At 49.2% G+C, this 21,592-nt stretch overlaps 1 protein-coding gene across 3 annotated transcripts in view; it reads left to right on the forward strand.

The window, feature by feature from the left end:
* Positions 1-19,919, forward strand: part of LOC137431521 (villin-1) — a 148,650-nt gene extending 128,731 nt beyond the window's left edge. For all 3 annotated transcript variants that reach the window (XM_078768891.1, XM_068122908.2, XM_068122910.2), the window contains one exon: positions 19,298-19,919. In XM_078768891.1, coding sequence (XP_078625017.1) covers positions 19,298-19,411 — 114 coding nt within the window. In that variant the 3' untranslated portion in view covers positions 19,412-19,919. The remainder of the gene's footprint in view (positions 1-19,297) is intronic.
* The last annotated feature ends 1,673 nt before the right edge of the window (positions 19,920-21,592 follow it).

Raw genomic sequence — 21,592 nt, forward strand, 5'->3', positions numbered from 1 at the left:
CAAATATTGAAGTGTAGGAATAAAATCAGTATTATAAATTGGCCTACAATTAATTAGATAAATTTTTCTTAAGCTCCTTGTAATAACGTGTTATTTTACTAACGTCAAAGAGGCTTTTGATTGCATATCTTACTATAATTCACCAAATGTCCGCCTGTCCGTTCCCAGGTACCGCAAAAACAGCTGAACCGATCGCAACGATATTTTGGGTGGGTAATCCTGGGACCCCCTGGAGAAAAATAGGCTATATTGTTTATCCAAATTTTCCAGGTTTTCCAAACACGATGGAATAATATTTACCGATATGAACAGTGATGTGGCTTTTATTGAAATTCTACAAATACTGTATAGATTTTGATGAGAATTATGAACCTGCCGCGAATGCGGAAGTGGACAGATTACGGCAATGAGCTGGTTTGATAATATCCCAATACAACCGTCATTTAAAACAGTATTTTTAAAAAGTATCAATTGATGATTGGAATTTAGTTGATTTTTGGTTTGAATTGATGATTGGAATTGAGATTGGAATTGAGATTTTGAATTCGTAATTGTATTCACCCAACCGTACGGAACTTCACATCAGGATTTAAATATTTGTTTATGTCATGAATGTTGTGAAAAGTTAATTTTTTTATATTAATGCTATTTAATTTGTGATTAGAGTAATCCTCTTTGGAATGAAAAAGAGATATCGAGTTCAAGTGAATGACGAAATGCCGTGATGGTTTCTACTTTCTAAACCTGAAATTCGCGGATCGCCAAATGCAGATTCGCCATTGATGGGTATGGAACAAACGTACCCGTTTGTTTGTGAACCGGTACGTTTTTCATGGAAGTCTTTCACGAACTTGCTGTCCATGTCTGACGTGCGACTGAAGGTGCTACAGGAATGTGGAATTTATTGGTGTCATGCTTTAGCATTCGCCGTTTCTGCATTGTCTGTTTGCTTCTGGCCTCCCACCCATGCTAAGCATGGGTACCTCACAAGTTTATTTAATTTGTGTTGTAGTTTGAATAAAGCAATGTAATCTGCTCTAATTATAAAATGTTTCATCTGCAGCCTAAAATACTGATTGTTTTTTTTGTTAGTTGCTTTTACTGTTGTTTTGGGGGTCTAGACATTAAGTATTCACCAAAACGTCTCAACTCATTAAACTGGTCTATCAGAATTGCTTTCATTACAAGCATTGCCTTTTTTGTATAAATAGTCTAGAGGCTCGTGGAAGAGCTAGTACTGTTATACTGAACGGATCAGAATACAACAGGACAAAAAGAAGACTAGAGAGAGCGGTGGGAGGGGGAGGGGGATGGGGAGGAACACTAACAGGAGAGACGCAGGCCAAGATAGAGGAAGACTTGGACAAACAATGGTTGTAGGGATTGGGGGGCAGGAGAGGATGCATGGGTGGACAAGAAGAAAACTCTCAGGAAAAACTTTTGGTAAGGGGAGCTTGTTTGGGGAGGGAGGGGATTAACAAAGGTAGAAAATATCATGGCTTTGGACTGGGGATGATCTGAGATATTGGTGAACAATGTTGTTCTCTGTGACCTCGTTGACTTTTCTCCCAGCAACTTCCTCATCGTCTGCTACTCTATTCAGCAGCTGGATCAGTTAAAGTGATTTGCGCAAGCCCTCCCCAAAAGAAATGGTACCCGAGCAAGCAAGGTCCGACATTTCTGGCTGGGGGATAAATGATAACTCTGGCCATTCACTGGCAAGCCGCATCTTGAATCCTGTGGTCTGATAGCTTTCAGGATTTTCCACTCTTCTCTCTGTTATCAATTATTGAAACTGTCATTTGAGTGTAGTGAGCAAGAAAACCATCTTGGCATCTAAAATGGATGGTTTGAACTCCTCAACCAGCTGCTTTGCTGTCCCTTTCACCAAACTGTCTGCTTCTGATTAATTTGTGTAATTGTGCGTTGTTCAATTATGTACTTCAAAAAGCAACTTTCAGAATGATGTTGTGATCAAACCTCGCTATCAAGGTCTCTGTTAGGAATACCGCTGTGGCTGGTCAACACCACTTGGTCATCACAATTTTTAGCTCCTTCAACAATGTTTGTGTACATGTCACAATGTCACATCCATTTGCTTAACTGCCGATGGCAGACTGCATCATTGACTTTGTGCTCCTCTTCCTGGGATTACACAGTGACACATACAAGAAACATTACCTTTCCAATCAAAGTGGAGGTGGTTGTTTGAGATCTTGTTCAGCATGCACCAGTCCCATCACCACTTGTGCCTGTGTTTCATCATGGTCCTGATCCTTTGGCATGCAATTCGTTGAAGATGTGGATGAACTGGTGTATGTTGATATGCAGTTTTGATGGTACTGGAAAGAAACTTTGCCATTCAGGATTTCCAATTGCTTCTCCAAAATTTCCTTTCATACTTCATCCTGTTGTGACCATTTGTGACCAGAGCAAGCAGTGACCATTTGTTGGACTTTTGTCAGATCTGGTGAAACTCTAGGAGACATTGCTATGAACTGCTTGGAGCACAATATGCAGTTGCCAATATCAAATACTGAAAATTACCGTCTTTTAGACACCGATACATCAAACTCTGCGGCCATCCCAACCAATACTTTCTCCTTTAAATATCTGAAAAACACAAAGGATAATTTCTGTTGAAATATGGACCGAGTATAAAAATATAGTACTGCAGCCTGGGCCGGAAAGAGGCATGTGGCAAAGCTCGCAAGAGGAAATGAAAGCCAGAAACACATCACATGGTAATAGAATGATGTCAAGGATGATTCGGCTTCATCCCTCCCCGTCCTATTTAGCAATCTCCACGAGGACCTAATGTCATGCTAATGAGGTAATTAGGCAACGAAACTATGGTAAAAATAACACGGATCTCCCAGACCCAAGGACTGGAGAGGAAGGGCAGTTTTAAGAATTAAACTTTCCCCTCAAATCTGAATTAATTGTTTTCCTATTTATACCACTGAATTATTTGTAACTAAATTATCGGAGCATACAAGGAGGCATATGCAAAGACAAAAATTACAAAAAAAAGAGACAGTTAGAGCACAACAAATAGCCAGCCGGGTCGATTGGACCCATCACTGCATCTAAGGGTGTTTAGATTCACCTCAGGGTGAAATCCGAGTCTACGTACATGTACATTAATATGTACGTATGGCTTGCTGGGCCTGACCTGCGCTACATGCGATGTGCATGGAGGTAACACATTCCGTGCGTGATTTATTCCCCACATGCTTTAGACTAGTACCATCAGATTATTATGCATGCTCGCAGTATAAAAACTTGAATGGAATCGGCTTTTACAATAATGGCGCATTAATACAAGCTTTATTATTATTATTATTATTTTTTTGTATACCGAATCGAGGGCAAACACATTGAACATGAAAAACATGCACAGACACACAAAACATACAATGAAGGGAGCGGGAGACAAGAGAGGGAGAGAGGGAAGCACACAAGCACAACAACAGAAGAGAACAGGGATGCCGATAGATCTGTGGAAGGGGGTGGGCTGGGGGAGGAGGGAGGGGTACATGGTATAAAGCAAATGAACATTTCTAGGAACCCCAGGAAAGAAGCTAGGGATTCAAAGAGGCGAATTTGGGGCATTTTAATGGGGGTAGAAAATATCAAGGTTTTGGATGGGAGAAGATAAAAGATGGTGGTGAACAGCTGTTTTAAAAACCTGGAGGGAGGATTGGGATTGAAGAGAGTGTGGGAGTTTGTTCCAGAGGTGGGAGAAAAGAGGAATGAAGGAGTGAAGGTGAGCAGTCTTGATTTTGGCAGTTTCACCAGAAGAGGGATGCTGGCAGAACTTGTGTGTCCTGCAGGAATATTTGGGGGACAGAGCACAAACAGAGCAGGGGTAGCAAGACTGGAGAGGAGTCGGTAGAAGACAGAAAGACCATGAACCTGCCTGCGGTGTGAGAGAGAGAAATGCCCTCAGAATCAGCTTCATCGCAGGAGATTCAATGATTCTGAAAGCTTTGGTTTCAACAGCGTGAAGCCAAGCTGGGTGTGAGGTGGTGTGAGGCAGGAGCACCGGCCCAGAGGGGGGAACAGTATTCCATTGAGCTGCGGATGAAAGCCTTGTATGTGGTGAGGAGCTCAGGTGTGCCGAGGAAGGACTCCGCACGATGGAGGATGCCCAGTTAGCTTTCAGTGAAACACAGTAACGAAGATTAGAAGGAGACATCAAGTTATAAGAAGAAGCAAAAATGATGTAGATTGAGCAGGTTGTAATACAAGTGGGTCAGACGTGATTAAGGAAAGTCAACATTCTTTTTTTTCTTGCGAATTCACCAGACTAAAAATAATCAATTAATGCTGCTACAAATGTGGACCTTTGTAATTTGGGAGTGGGGGTGTGGACGCACCCAACGGCTTGGTATATATCATCGGGCCACACTGGTAGCATAAATGCCAATGTAAAAAAAGAAAAAGAAAAAGTCGAATATCGGCTGATACATCGGTTAAACCGATATATCGGTTGGGCTCCACTTTCCATGGTATTGTTCTTTTTATCTAATAGTAGTTTGTCATTTTAAAACATCTTGGTATTATGAACATGATAGTGTAGAGTGCTAACTGCAGAGACTGCTAACTTCATATCCAAAAGCGTTGCTTCATGAACTTCATGAACTTCAATTCTGCTTTCACGAGTATGTCTTACTCTACTCATGACAGTGTATTAATACGTATCTTAGAAAATCGTTATACATCACTATTTGTCTCAAACATGCAGATACTAAATGATTACAACAACACAACAACAACATGCATTTTAAGGCCATTTTCCCTGCTAGAGCGGGGGTTAGCCTTGCGGTCCCCATGACAATCTTCTCCATTTTGCCCTATTTTCTGCAATCTCCTTGTTAACCCCCTTGCCCACATTTCTTCTTCCACCATCTTTCGCCAAGTCTTTCTCGGTCTTCCCCGTCCTCTACTTCCTTCCACATTAATTTCCATCACTCTTCTCAACCAGTCACTTTCATCCTTCCTCAACACATGACCAAACCATCTCAACCTGTTCCTCTTCACAGCATCAATCACAGGCAATATTTCCATCATCTTTCGCAATTCATCATTTGTCTTCCTCTCTCTCAACGATACTCCGCACATCCATCAAACCATTCGCATTTCCACCCTTTCCAGCCTTCGTTGCTGCTCTACGTTCATTACCCATGTCTCGCTCCCATAAATAATAACACTTCTCACACATGCAGCACACACCTTTCCCTTCAGCTTCAGCGACACTCTCCTCCTCATCAGCACGCCACTCAGTTCCCGAAACTTCTTCCATGCACATCTCACTCGAGCAACCGTTGCCGAGTCTGATCCACCTTCTCCATTCAGCATGTCTCCGAGGTAGCAAAATGTTTTCACACCTTCCAGCTTCACGCCGTCTCCAAGATCCAACTCAACATTTCCTCCATCTGCAGCTCCCTCTGTGCACACCTTACATTTGAATGTAGCTGCCACACTGGTAAATGACCCTCTCAGACCACTACATTTTTGATGAACCCACTCAGCGCACATTGTACATTGAATGGAGTTCACTCCGACACCCTTCCTGCACACAGCACACGGCCACTTCCCAGTTCTTTCCACCTCACCACATGCTTTACCACTTGCCATCACCTTCGTCTTTCCGATATTCACCTTCAGACCTTTTGTCTCCATACATTCCTTCCACTTGTTCATCTTTTCCTTCAGTCCATCCATACTTTCTGCAATCAACACCAGATCATCTGCATACAACAACTCCCACGGTAAACCCTCCTTTACGTTCTGAGCCAGCACCTCCATCACAGCTACAAATAGTAGTGGACTTAGTACCGACCCCTGATGCACTGCCACCTTCACCTCAAACTCACAACTGTTCCCATCCTTCGTCCTTACAGCTGTGCGCGCTCTTTTGTACATTGCCATCACTACTCTGATCAACCATTCCTCCACTCCTAACTTCCTCAATGCCCATGTCAATACTTTGCATGGAACCCTATCTAATGCTTTCTCCAGATCAACAAACCCAAAAAACAACTTCTTCCTCTTCTCCATGTACTTCTCCTGCAACTACCTCACAATGAAAAGCGCATCTGTCGTTCCTCTTCTTGGCATAAATCCAAACTGCATTTCGTCGATCTTCACTTTCTTCCTTATCCTCCTCTCCAACACCCTTTCCAATACCTTCATTTCATGCTCCAATAATTTTATCGCTCGGTACGAGCCACACTCCAGAGGGTCACCTTTCCCCTTGTATAGAGGGACGAGGGTACTCAGTTCCCAAGCCACTGGAATGCGGCCTTCTTTCACCACCAGATTACAGATCTCTGTCATTCTCTTCACACCCCAACTTCCTGCTGCCTTCAACATATCTCCCACAACTCCCGTCGGCCCTCCCGCTTTTCCACTCTTCATTGCTTTTATCGCTTCCTCAACTTCCTTCTCAGTTATCTTCTCTGCCGGTCCTAAAACTGGGTTACTCTCTATGTTGCCATCCCATTCATTCTCTGTATTCAACAGCATTTCCATATATCTTTTCCATCTTCCTTTAATTCCATCTGGGTCGACAACGATTTGTCCCACTTCATCCTTCAAGCAACTCACCCCCATCACATCACACCTCTCTTTCGCTATGTGCTTTGCAATCCTGAATACTGCTTTCTGACCCTCTTCCGAATCCAAGCGTTCTCCGAACATTTTCCTACGTGCCTCCTGCGCCTTTGCTACCTCTTTCTTTGCAGCCTTCCTGGCTGCCTTATAACTTTCATGCTCTGCTGTTTCTGCTCCCGTACCCTTCGCCTTCTGCCACTCCTTGAACTTCTTCCTCTTCTCGTCAATCCTCTTTCCAACTTCATCATCCCACCACCATGTTTCCGAGTGCCTCGGTGGTCCTTTTGTCCATCCACATACCTCACCAACGGCTCCCAACATACTAGCTTTCATTGACATCCAACCACTTTCAAGCTCAACCACATCATCCTCTACCCTACTCAGCCTCTCTTTTAATGCCTCCCTTACTGTCACCTCTTTCAACCTCCACACCTTCATTCTTGGTTGGTACTTCACCCGCCGAGCTCTCCTCGCACCTTTCACCCTTATGTCGCAGACAACCAAGTGGTGCTTTGAAACAGCCTCCTCCCCCGGGATCACCTTTGTGTCCTGGAGGTGCCCCCTATCTCGCCTACGCACCATCAGGTAGTCAATGGTTGTCGTCGACCCACCTGACGTGTATGTAACAAGCTTATTATCCTCTTTCTGGAACTGAGTATTACAAATCAACAAATCAGCTCCATCAGAAAACTCCAAAATCCTTTCACCTTCTCCATTTCTCACACCATATCCATAACTCCCATGAACTCCCTCAAAACCATCCATACTCCTTCCCACATGTCCATTCAGGTCTCCTCCCACCACAACAACTTCCTCATCTTTCACGTTTTCCATCAGCTTCTCTATCGCACACCAGAACTTGTCCTTCTCTTCATTGCTTCGACCAACCTGCGGAGCATATCCCGAGATGACGTTCACCAAGAGCTTTCCAATCATCATTTTCACCATCATCAACCTATCACTCACTCTAGTCACACTCACCACACTGTCTACAAACTCCTCAGAAAACAGGACACCAACACCATTCACGCCCTCCGGGCACCCTTGCCACACAAACTTGTATTTCTGTCCCTGCCTACCCTTCACCATTCTCACACCACTTCCCTTCCATCTCGTCTCTTGCACACAACATATGTCCACTCTTCTTTTGACCAATACTTCCACCACTTCTCCTGATCTCCCGGTCATTGTCCCTACATTCCATGTCCCAAACCTCAGAAACCGATCTCCACTTCAGGCTGCACCCTGCCCATATGAAGTTGTAATTGTCATGGTTCTCTTTTTGAGGCAATGTTTTTATGGCCGGATGCCCTTCCTGACGCCAACCCTCCTAGTCGTCTCTTACGACACGCAGGGATACGGTGTACCTATTCTGACCAGGGTACACACTGGGAAACGTTTAAAACATGGAAATTCGGGGTGGGGGGGAGGGGGGTGGAGGGCGGCGTCAGCATCACTGCTACGGTTTAAACATATTCCAACAATATCCAAACAGAACCATGAAATCATGAAAAACAATCTGGGAAAAGTCTCCAAGCGAGAACGTGGATTTGAGAAAGAAGTCGCAGAGGCGGAAGAAAAACGAGATACAGGGGGCGGGGCACAAGTCGAGACGAGGAGGAGAGCGAACAAGCACGTGTCCGGGAGGAGAGAAAGAATCAATATATAATTCTTTGTCTAGGGAGGTGAGGTGAGGGGGAGAAAATAAAATAAAATAAACAAGCAATACAGCGAAGGAAAGAACCCAAATCGACAAAACACCGACGGGGGGAGGGAAGCCCCAAGTTACCAGGCCGCGCACGAGGTACGACCCAGAAAACGATTAACTACACACAAGTTTGTACGAATTACAAACCAATACCAACCAGAAACACACAATAACACGTACACAGCAAAATAACCAAATAACCTTCACTCACTCGAGGAACCGGAAGATACTAAATGATTAAATGCAAAATATTGTGATCGTTAGGTTTGAGTTGCTTACCTGAGTTAAACAAGTTTTGCATGGTGCGATACTTTAATATGTTTGTTTTTATCAACAATGACGAATCAAACCCGAATCAACTAGAACGGCACTCGGTAGAGCGCATACCTCCACCAGGATCAACAGTTTCTGTTTAGTATCCCACTGATAGGCCAGCTCTGGATAAGGACCTGAACCAAAATCTAACCGGCTTCTCGTCACCGAACCAACTCACTCCCCAAGTTGTCAGAACTCGTCTACAACTTCTTATGACTTCGCCCCCAAAGGTGGCCGGAGGCATTATGTTTTCGGGTTGTCCGTCCGTACGGGCTAAACCTTGTTTTTTTCAGCAACCACATGTCCGATTGAGACAAAACTTTCAGGGAAGGAGTGACACCAATGCAGAATGTTTTTATAATTGTGACGTCATAGGTCACGTGGTATGGCAGTCATCTTGGATTAAACACAAAGAATAAAAAAATTATTTCTCGGAAACCGCTGAATGGAAAAATTTGAAACTTGGCACATTGTCAAGTACTCCTAATGGGGAACAAAAGCATGATAATGATGACATCATAGGTGAAGTGGTATACCAGTCAAAAATGTTTTAATTGAATTCCTTATCCTAAAAATCGGAAATTGCATGCACATGATCGATGACCTATTTGTATTGAAATATGAAATTTATGACATCATAGGTCATATGGCATATGGCATGGTCATATGGCAGCCATATTGCGTTTAACCTAAAATATTAAAGAAACATCTTCTCCCAAACCACATAATCAATTGACTCAAAACTTTACCTGTGTCATTGACGCGGCATGGCGATTAAAAGATGATCACAAAAACATCATAGGTCACATGGTGTGGCAGCCATATTGGATTGAAGGAAAATATTAAATAACTCGTGGGGTCACCCGTGGGAATCCCATGGGCATGGACGTGTGTGACATTTGGACATCTTGATTTAGATGCTGCACATTAAATTTTACAAAGTGGTTACTGGCAATTCATCAGATCCAGAAATGGTGTAATGAACACAATTTATTTATTTCACATAATATGTCACCCCTCACTCCTCTCCACCTGACACTCTCCTCTCTCCACCCTCACGCCTCTCCAATCCCACTCCTCCTCACACCCCTCTCCAATACCTCCTCACACTCCTCTCCAATCCCTCACACCCCTCTCCAATCCTTCACACTCCTCTCCAATTCCTCACACTCCCCTCCAATCACTCCTCACTCTCCCCTCCAATCGCTCCTCACTCTCCTCTGCAATCGCTCCTCACTCTTCGCTCCAATCGGCCCTCACTTCCCAACTCCTTGCTCCTCACTCTCCAACCCCTCGCTCCTCACTCTCCAACCCCTAGCTCCTCGCTCTCCCACCCCTCACTCCTCAATTTCCAACCCCTCGCTCCTCACTCTTCAACCCCTCGCTCCTCACTCTCCAACTCCTTGCTCCTCACTCTCCAACCCCTCGCTCCTCACTCTCCAACTCCCAGCACCTCACTCTCCAACCCCTTTCCCCTCACTCTCCAACCCATCGCTCCTCACTTTCCAACTCCTCGCCCCTCACTCTCCAACCCCTTGCCCCTCATTCTCCAACCCCTCGCTCCTCACTCTCCAACTCCTCGCTCTTCACTCTCCAACTCCTCGCCCCTCACTCTCCAACCACTCGCTCCTCGCTATCCAACCCCTCACTCCTCTCCAATTTCTCGCTCCTCTCCAACCCTTGGCTCCTCACTCTCCAACCCCTGGCTCCTCACTCTCCAACCCCTAGCTCCTCACTCTCCAACCCCTAGCTCCTCACCCTCCAACTCCTCGCTCCTAACCCTCCAACCGCTCACTCCTCTCCAATTTCTCATTCCTCTCCAACCCCTCACTCTTCACTCTCCAACCCCTAGCTCCTCACTCTCCAACCCCTAGCTCCTCACTCTCCAACCCCTCGCTCCTCGCTCTCCAACCCCTAGCTCCTTGCTCTCCAACCCCTCGCTCCTCGCTCTCCAACCCCTAGCTCCTCACTCTCCAACCCCTAGCTCCTCACTCTCTAACTCCTAGTTCCTTGCTCTCAAACCCCTAGCTCCTCGCTCTCCAACCCCTCGCTCCTCGCTCTCCAACTCCTCACTCCTCGCTCTCCAACCCCTCGCTCCTCACTCTCCAACCCCTAGCTCCTTGCTCTCCAACCCCTTGCTCCTCGCTCTCCAACCCCTAGCTCCTCACTCTCCAACCCCTCGCTCCTCGCTCTCCAACTCCTCACTCTCCAACCCATTGCTCCTCACTCTCCAACCCATTGCTCCTCACTCTCCAACTCCTCGCTCCTCACTCTCCAACCCATCGCCCCCCACTCTCCAACTCCTCACTCCTCACTCTCCAACCCCTAGCTCCTCACTCTCCAACCCCTCGCTTGTCGCTCTCCAACCCCTCGCTTGTCGCTCTCCAACCCCTCGCTCCTCAACTCCTCGCTCCTCACTCTCCAACCCCTCGCTCCTCACTCTCCAACCCCTCGCTCCTCGCTCTCCAACCCCTCGCTCCTCACTCTCCAACTCCTCACTCTCCAACTCCTCGCCCCTCACTCTCCAACCCCTCGCTCCTCGCTCTCCAACCCCTCGCTCCTCACTCTCCAACTCCTCGCCCTCACTCACCAACCCCTCGCTCCTCGCTCTCCAACTCCTTGCTCCTCACTCTCCAACGCATCGCACCTCACTCTCCAACCCATCGCTCCTCACTCTCCAACCCCTTGCTCCTCACTCTCCAACCCCTTTCCCCTCACTCTCCAACCCCTTTCCCCTCACTCTCCAACCGCTTGCTCCTCACTCTCCAACCCCTTGCTCCTCACTCTCCAACCCCTCGCTCCTCACTCCCCAACCCCTCGCCCTCACTCTCCATCCACTCGCTCCTCACTCTCCAACTCCTCGCGCCTCTCCCGTCTCATTCATTTTGGAAATGGAAGTTTCCACACAACGCATGAATTGTCACGATCCTCAAGAGGAAGTGTCTCGTAATCATCAAATGGCAAGTAAATTACATTGTGAAAATTAAAAAGATTTCAAATAAACCTATTTAAAGTGTATGCGCACATAACTAAAAAAAAAAACGAAGAAATATCTCTCGGTAATTTCCTGAAACATATTTTAGTTTTTACTTCTGGATAATAATGTTGAATGAAATAAGAACGAATAAATATATGTCGTTTTGTGACGACTGTCATCAAAAGTAAAAGTAATATATCTTAACGTAAAAGAAAAAGCGAATTTTTAATATAGGTCGACATTTTCCCCGACTGTTATTTTAGGCGGTGTATTTTCGTGCATCATCGTGGTGCAATTTAAAAAAATATATCTCTGCATTTTCCCGTGTGTGTGTGAATGTTCTCAATTATTTCTGACACCGAGTCTAAAACCATCGATGAAAATTAAATCAGATGGTGAATTCGAGATAAAATCGTGAGGGTGACTCAATGAATGGGCTTCATTTTACCGGCCTTTGGGAAATCATTTCGTTCCATAAACTTATTTTCTGATGACTCCACTCTCTGCCGCTCCATTCCTCATCCCTCAGATCGGCAGTCTGCAGCCTCCTCACTCTCTGCAGACCTGGACAAAATCACAGACTGGGCAAACAAGTGGAACATGTCTTTCAATCCTGACAAATCTCACACTCTTACGATGTCTCTCCGAAAAGACCGACTGGACAACCCTCCCATCTACTTTCTCAACAATCCTCTCCAAGAAGTTCTGTCACTCGAGCTTTTGGGTCTCACTATCTGCCATGATCTTTCCTGGGAAAACCACATTTCCAAGCTGGCCTCCAAAGCCAGTCGCCGACTGGGCATCCTCCATCGTGCGAAGTCCTTCCTTGGCACACCTGAGCTCACCACATACAAGGCTTTCATCCGCAGCTCAATGGAGTACTGCTCTCCCCTCTGGACTGGTGCTCCTGCCTCACACCTAGCTCGTCTTCACGCTGTTGAAACCAAAGCGTTCAGAATCATTGGAATCTCCCGCGATGACGCTATCTCCGAGGGCCTTTCACTTAATCACCGCAGGCAGGTTGGTGGTCTTTCCGTCTTCTACCGACTCCTCTCCGGCCTTGCTCCCCCAGCTCTCTCTGGGCTCTGTCCCCCAAATATTCCTGCAGGTCGCACAAGATCTGCCTGCAACCCTCTTATGGTTAAACTGCCAAAATCAAGACTCTCTGCTCACCTTCACTCCTTCATTCCTCTTTTCTCCCGCCTCTGGAACAAACTCCCTCACTCTCTTCAATCCCACTCCTCCCTCCAGGTCTTTAAAACGGCTGTTCACCACCATCTCTTATCTTCCCCAATCCAAAACCTTGATCTTTTCTACCCCCGCTAATTTCACCCCAAATCCACTTTTTTGAGGTGACTTTTGACTTCTTTCCTGGAAGTCCTTGGTGTCCTTGCGTTTTATACCTACCCTGCCTCCCCCCAGGCCCTCTCCCTCCAAAAACATCTCCCGATGTCACTGCTCTCAAATGTTGTGTTTGTGTGCTTCCTCCCCTTCTCTCCCCATCTTGTCGACCGCTCCCCTTTTTATATACTTTGTTTGCTTGTTTATTTGATTTGTTTGTTTGATAAATGTTAGCTCTTTCACAAGCCTCGACTCTGTATACAAAAAAAAACAAAAAAAAAACGGAAACTTTCATGGGATTCTCTTCCCGTTTTTTTTCAACCGAGTCTAAAACGATGTTAGCGACTGTTAAAAATGAAATGATATATCGAATTAGAGTTCAAATAAACCTGTGTGAGAGAGAAAGACAACACGGGCATAACTAAACAGGCCTCAAAGCTATTCGAGTTAATAAAATGGTGGATATTTGTTTACATGAAGCCTCTCCAAGAATGGGTGGAGCTACTCTCTAAACGGAGTAAGCCACACCATGGACAGACAGACAGACAGACAGACAGAATCACCTTCGCCTATTATAATATAGATTTTATCTCTGAAACCGCTTGCCCTATCAATGCTAAATCTTACAAATATCATCTAACACCATTGTTGCACATATTTTGAAAATGATGTCGTAGGTCACGTGGTTTGGCTGCCATCTTGGATAGAATAACGAACCTTATCCGGTCAACACGAAACTTCACAAATGTGATCCCCGACATACATATGCAGAGTGCACATTTTTTAAGGTCATACGTCACGTGGTGTGGCAGCCATATTAGCTTGAAAGACAATATTTTTAAAAATCCCTTCTCTGAAACGCTAAACTGATCGATGTGAAACCTGTCATGGCTGGTGAAAATGTGATACTTGAAAACAGCTGAAGGGATTTAGATCAAACTTGTTTATTTTTACGGCAGTCAACGAGGGCATCTACCCGTTGTGGGACTATGCGGAGGCATATTGGCGACACAGTCGCATTGTTCTAGTTTTAAATATCATGTTGTGGCGGACACAAAAGCCCACTGGCGTGGTTACATCATTCCGCGCACCAAGTGGGCGGTGGCCACGCCCGAGGGGTAGGCGTGGCCTCATGATAGACACCGGGCGCGCAGCCCGGAGCTGCTAGTGTTACAGTGAGCTCCTGAAATAAAGACGCTTATAAGTTACCGCTTGTCCACTTCCTCCTTGCTCGCAAGCAGCGCGCGTAACGCCGCGCTTTACTGGTGACCCCCTCGACGTTGGATCTGCCGGAGCGATCCTTCCACACGCGACGCCATTGCCATGGCCAACTTCATCAAACTTCCCGAATTTTGGGAGGCTCAGGCCGAAGTCTGGTTCGTCCAGGCCGAAGCCCAATTTCAGCTTTGGCGCCTCACCGGCGATGACACACGCTATTGCCACGTCGTCGCCTCCCTCGGGCCCAGCACGGCCGCTCGAGTTGTGTCCGTCCTTCGCCATCCACCGGACGGCCACAAGTACGAGGCACTCAAGCGGCTACTCCTAGCCACATTCGGCCTCACGGACGACGCACGGGCCGACCGCCTCCTGGATCTCCCCGAGCTCGGTGACACGCGCCCGTCGGTCCGAATGGACCATATGCTGTCACTGTTGGGCGACAAAGCCCCCGGTTCTCTATTCCGGGCGCTTTTCCGTCGCCAACTTCCAGCGCAGGTTCGCCTCGCGTTGGCCGGGACCGGGCTAACGGAACCCCGAGCATTGGCGGCCGAGGCGGACAAGTACTTCGCCGCTTCGGACACGCGGGCGAGAGTCGGCGTGGCCGTCACGGCCCTCGTGACTGATGCTGCTAATGCTGCTGATGCTGCTAATGCTGCTGATGCTGCTGATCCACAGCATCAGCTTATACAGCATACGCAGCATGCTGATACGCACCTCGTGACCGCCGCCACGCCCCGCCCACCGCCACGGCGAAAACCGCCACCGCGGGGAAACCCGCCAACTCCACCGGCCTGGCGGAGCCAGCCGCGCTCCTCCAGCTCCACCACCTGGTGCTGGTTCCACGCCAAGTTCGGCCACGAAGCTCGGCAGTGTCATCCGCCATGCTCCTTCAACAGGTCGGGAAACGCCCAGGCCGGCGCTCAATAGTGGCGATGAGCGCCGGCCGTTCGAGCAGCCTGCTGTTCATAACGGACACCTTCTCCGGGCGCCGTTACCTGTGCGACACGGGAGCGCAGGTGAGTGTCGTTCCCGCCGGCACGTCAGACAAGCACGCCGCGGGTGGGGGCCCCGCGCTGCTTGCCGCGAACGGGACGCCCATCCGTACGTACGGAAAACGCTGCCTCTCTCTGCGGTTCGGAGGGCAGGTTTTCCGATGGACGTTCGTCACCGCCGACGTGCCCATGGCACTGCTTGGCGCGGACTTCCTGTGCGCTAATGGGCTCCTGATCGACGTCAAGCGCAGACGTCTTGTCCAGGCCGAGACGTTCAGCTCGCTCGCTTGTGCGTTGCCCAGCTCGGCGAGCAGCTCAACGAGCAGCTTGCCAAGCGGCTTGCCGAACGATTCGGTTCCGGCCACGTTGGTCTGTACGCTTCCGGCAGCGGACGCATTCACCCGCATCCTCGCCGGCTTCCCGGCCCTCACGCGGCCCACCTTCTCGGCGGGGGCCGTCAAGCACGGGGTGGCCCATCACATCCCCACCGTCGGGCCACCGGTCTACGCCCGGGCACGCCGCCTCGAGCCGACGAAGCTGGCGGTGGCAAAAGCGGCGTTCGCTACCCTGGAGCGACTCGGCATCGTTCGGCGCTCAGAGAGCGCTTGGGCGTCGCCGCTGCACATCGTGCCGAAGCCCGGCGGGGGATGGCGACCGTGCGGGGACTATTGCCGTCTCAATGACGCCACGACTCCCGACCGCTACCCCGTCCCCCACATTCAGGACCTTTCCGCCCGTTTGGCGGGCATGTCCTTCTTCTCGAAGGTGGACCTCATACGCGGCAACCATCAGGTCCCCGTCAGGCCGGAGGACGTCCTGAAGACGGCGGTCATCACGCCATTCGGACTCTTCGAGTTCCTGCGCATGCCCTTCGGTCTGAAGAATGCGGCTCAGGCGTTCCAGCGACTGATGGACAGCGTCCTGCGCGACTTGGATTTTGTCTACGTCTACCTGGACGATATCCTCGTCGCCAGCGCGTCCCGCGAAGAGCACCTACGCCACCTCCGCACGCTCTTCGAACGCCTGGGCCAGCATGGCCTGATTGTGAACCCCGCAAAGTGCCAGTTCGGCGCCGCCATAATCGATTTTCTGGGGCACCGTGTCACCAGGCACGGAGCCGTCCCCCTGCCGGCCAAGGTGGAGGTGGTGAAGGGGTTTCCGCGCCCCCGCACGATCAGAGGGCTGCAGGAGTTCCTGGGCATGGTGAACTTTTACCATCGGTTCCTGCCCCGTATCGCCCAGCTCCTGCGCCCCCTGCACGAAGCTCTCCGAGGTAAGCCGGGCAAAGGCGACGTTACCTGGACCGAGCAGATGGACACGGCGTTCACGGGCGCGAAGCTCGCCTTGGCTAACGCCACCATGCTCGCGCACCCGGCGCCCGATGCACCGATCGCCCTCACCACCGATGCCTCGGACTACGCGGTGGGTGCGGTGCACGAGCAATGGGTGCGTGGAGCTTGGCAACCGCTGGCGTTCTTTAGCCGGCAGCTTCGCCCGCCCGAACTCCGTTACAGTACCTTCGACCGCGAGTTGCTCGGGCTTCACTTGGCGCTCAGGCACTTCTGCCATCTGCTCGAGGGCCGTGCGTTCACTGCCTTCGTCGACCACAAGCCGCTGATCTTCGCGATGGGCAAGGTCACCGAGCCGTGGTCGGCCCGGCAGCAGCGTCACCTCTCGGCCGTGTCCGAGTACACGATGGACATCCAGCACGTCGCGGGGAAGGACAACCCGGTGGCGGATTGCCTTTCCCGGGCCGTCGCCCACGCAGTCCACCTCGGCATCGACTATGCCCGGATGGCAGCGGACCAGGCCGCTGACCCCGACGTCCAGGCCTTGCGGACCGCCGTCACGGGCCTCCGCGTCACCGAGGTGCCGTTTGACGGCGCAGGCGCGGCCCTCTTGTGCGACGTCTCCCTCGGGCGTCCTCGCCCCATCGTGCCCGCGGGCTGGCAGCGCCAGGTGTTTGACGCCATCCACGGCCTGTCCCACCCGGGCGCGAGGGCCTCCCAAAGGCTGATCGCCGACAAGTTCGTCTGGCATGGCCTCCGGAAGGCCGTCCGCGGCTGGGCCAGGACGTGCCTCGCGTGCCAGCGCGCCAAGGTGCACCGGCACACCCAGGCCCTGTTGGCCCCGTTCACGGTGCCGGAACGCCGGTTTGACCATGTCCACGTGGACCTGGTGGGACCTCTGCCCCCCTTGCGGGGTTTCACCTACGTCCTCACCATGGTGGACCGCACCACCCGGTGGCCGGAGGCCGTGCCCTTGGCGTCGACAACGGCGGCCGATGTCGCGCAGGCTTTCATCGCCACCTGGGTCGCCCGGTTCGGCGCCCCCTCAGACATCTCGTCCGACCGCGGCCCCCAGTTCACCTCGGAGCTCTGGGGGGCGGTCGCGCAGGGGCTCGGGGTCCGGCTGCACCGAACCACGGCCTACCACCCCCAGGCTAACGGCCTGTGTGAGCGATTTCACCGCTCATTGAAGGCCGCGCTCCGGGCCACCCTCCGCGACGGCGGCTGGGTCGACAGGCTCCCCTGGGTCCTGCTGGGCCTCCGGACGGCGCCCAAGGAGGACCTGCGCGCATCCGCGGCGGAGTTGGTCTTCGGGCAACCGCTGCGGGTGCCGGGCGAGTTCCTCCCCGACTCCACGGCACCATGGTCTGCGGCACAGCAGCGCTCCGCTCTGCAAGAGACCGCCCAGAGGTTCGCCCCGGTGCCAACGGCATGCCACGGGCACCCACCGACGCACGTCGCCCCGGAGCTTCGCACGGCGGAGTACGTCTTCGTCCGCCACGATGCCCACCGGACACCACTGCGGCCCCCGTACGACGGGCCTTTCCGCGTGCTGGAGACCGGGGCGAAGCACTTCACGCTGGACATCGGCGGTACTCCTGACCGCGTTTCGGTGGACCGCCTCAAGCCGGCCCACCTCGACGTGGACCATCCACTGCCAGTGGCCCGACCCCCACGTCGGGGCCGCCCCCCTGAGGGCGGACCCCCGGCACCACCCAGCCCCGCCGCCACGCCACCCCCCGGTCCTGCACCCATCCCAGGGGCAGTCAGGGGCATCCCACCTGGCATCCCTGCACCCCGGACGCCGCCGATCGCCAGGGGGCGCTTCGGCCGGGTCATTCGTCTGCCCCGCAAACTGGCCCTCCAGGTGCGCGGGAATTCTGGGGGGGCGCGTGTGGCGGACACAAAAGCCCACTGGCGTGGTGACATCATTCCGCGCACCAAGTGGGCGGTGGCCACGCCCGAGGGGTAGGCGTGGCCTCATGATAGACACCGGGCGCGCAGCCCGGAGCGCGCTAGTGTTACAGTGAGCTCCTGAAATAAAGACGCTTATAAGTTACCGCTTGTCCGCTTCCTCCTTGCTCGCAAGCAGCGCGCGTAACGCCGCGCTTTAATGTTATGATATCGCTTTTCACCCAATCTCTCAATGGTGAAGAATCACTTAAGAAATGTAATTTTGGCTCTTCCTGGATCCATATTCGGATCTTCCTGAAAATTGTATTGATTCGTCCTTGTCACACACCCAACCTATCCACCAAGTTTAGTACAAATCCACACACAATTTTTTGAGATATTGTTTTAGCCTTATCACTCACTCAATGGTGAAAAATTACAAATTCTCAATCCGGATCCGGATTCGAATCTTCACTAAAAAAGAATCACTTATTCCTTGTCACACACCCAACCTCTCCACGAAGTTGCATCGGAAATCTGTCCAAAACGTTTTGAGATATTTATCAAACCTGCTATATATCATTTATGGCCTTATGAATGGTGAATGGAATTTTTATCACTTAAAAATTGTAGTATCCTGATCTTCACCAAAGTCTAATCATTTCGTCCTTGTCATATACCCAACCTCCCCACCAAATTTCGGCCAAATCCGTCCACAACTTTTTGAGATGTCTTGTTCACAAACAAACAGACGGGTGAAAACATAACATCCACCCATGGCGATTTGATGGTGGAGGTACAAATTGTATATGTTTGATGAATGATGAAACTAAAGAGTTACTTATTTGGTGGATAGCAACATTTAGCTGTAATTCAAACCAATTCCTGATTTATTTATTTATTATTTATTTGATTTTTTTCTTTTCCTCACCTTCCTTTTCAGCAATATCTTTCTGATGACGAGTTCAAGAACATCATGGGGGTGTCAAAGGTGGAATTTAGTTTTCTGCCTATGTGGAAGCAACAGAACCTCAAGAAAGTCACAGGCCTTTTCTGAGCATAAGAAAGCAGTCGACAAGCATAATGAGATTTCTGCAGATAAGAAACTTCTAAGAATTTGTAACTTCTGATAGCTATCTTAACACTGCCCATGTTGCTTTTCATAATATTATAACAAGGTTGTAATTTTTACTCTCACCTTTCTTTTGCTGTCAAATAATTGATGAAAACACGATGTGATATAAAATGTTAAATTATTTCCGAGAAAATAATGTCAAATTTAATTTTGCTATTTCTAAATACAATTTTTTGCTTTACAATCTGTTTCTGCTTTATATTGTTTTCTTTGCGAATTGGTAATGACTTATCTTTGTTCCCCTGTGTAACATTTGAAAACTATAGAAGACTTTGTATTCTTGTGTCAAACATAAGAATTTAATTTGAGAAATATAAATGCATTCCCGTGACTTAAAAATGAAAGCCTTAAAAATGAAAACTATGTCCGGCTTGTTTTGCACAAAGTTTAATGACATTTGTTGAATAAATGATTTGATTATGACCCTAAATTTGTTGGATATTCTTTTACAAACGATATCATATGGTGATTAGCCTGTACTATCCTTCAACAAACCACTCGTGTTTCGTCAACATTTAGGAAATTTTAAGGAAAATTTAGGACATTGTTGGAAATTTTTCAATTGAACCCAAAGAAAAATAAAATCCATAAAACATCAACAACTTTAACTACTCAGTCTCTGAGTATAGTATTTATCCTTTAATGCTAGTGCTTGGTAGAACAGCCCTTGAAATCAAGAAAATGTTGTCATGTTCCATAATAAAAGAGTCGGGCAGTGGATCCATAATGTAAAAATTGGAGTGGGTGTGCAAATATAAATTGTCTCAGTCCGAGTTGGAGGTGTCATGAGCTGAGAGTGCTACGTGGTCTCGGAGATCAAATTGACTTTTGGGTGAAGGTACACCACATCCCCAATTGCCTGAATGGCCTGCTAACTGGAATATAATTGCAAAAACGGCCAAGTCAATTAGACTTTGCAAGTATACAACAACACAACAACATGCATTTTAAAGGCCATTTTCCCTGCTAGAGCGGGGGTTAGCCTTGCGGTCCCCATGACAATCTTCTCCATTTTTCCCTATTTAATGCATCTCTCCTTGTTAACCCCCTTGCCCGCATTTCTTCTTCCACCATCTTTAGCCAAGTCTTTCTCGGTCTTCCCCGTCCTCTACTTCCTTCTACATTCATTTCCATCACTCTTCTCAACCAGTCACTTTCATCCTTCCTCAACACATGACCAAACCATCTCAACCTGTTCCTCTTCACAGCATCAATCACAGGCTCTATTCCCATCATCTTTCGCAATTCATCATTTGTCTTCCTCTCTCTCAACGATACTCCGCACATCCGTCGAACCATTCGCATTTCCACCCTTTCCAACCTTCGTTGCTGCTCTACGTTCATTACCCATGTCTCGCTCCCATAAATCATAACACTTCTCACACGTGCAGCATACACCTTTCCCTTCAGCTTCAACGACACTCCCCTCATCATCAGCACGCCACTCAATTCCCGAAACTTCTTCCATGCACATCTCACTCGAGCAACCGTTGCCGAGTCTGATCCACCTTCTCCATTCAGCATGTCTCCGAGGTAGCAAAATGTTTTCACACCTTCCAGCTTCACGCCGTCTCCAAGATCCAACTCAACATTTCCTACATCTGCAGCTCCCTCTGTGCACACCTTACATTTGAATGTAGCTGCCACACTGGTTAATGACCCTCTCAGACCACTACATTTTTGATGAACCCACTCAGCGCACATTGTACACTGAATGGAGTTCACTCCGACACCCTTCCTACACACAGCACAGGGCCACTTCCCAGTTCTTTCCACCTCACCACATGCTTTACCACTTGCCATCACCTTTGTCTTTCCAATATTCACCTTCAGACCTTTTGTCTCCATACATTCCTTCTACGTGTTCATCTTTTCCTTCAGTCCATCCATACTTTCCGCAATCAACACCAGATCATCTGCATACAACAACTCCCACGGCAAACCCTCCTTTACGTTCTGAGCCAGCACCTCCATCACAGCTACAAATAGTAGTGGACTTAGTACCGACCCCTGATGCACTCCCACTTTCACCTCAAACTCACCACTGTTCCCGTCCTTCGTCCTTACAGCTGTGTGCGCTCTTTTGTACATTGCCATCACTAC

The sequence above is a fragment of the Myxine glutinosa genome, unplaced genomic scaffold (assembly GCF_964187855.1).
Source record: "Myxine glutinosa unplaced genomic scaffold, kmMyxGlut1.1 SCAFFOLD_667, whole genome shotgun sequence".
Taxonomy (NCBI): Eukaryota; Metazoa; Chordata; class Myxini; order Myxiniformes; family Myxinidae; genus Myxine; species Myxine glutinosa.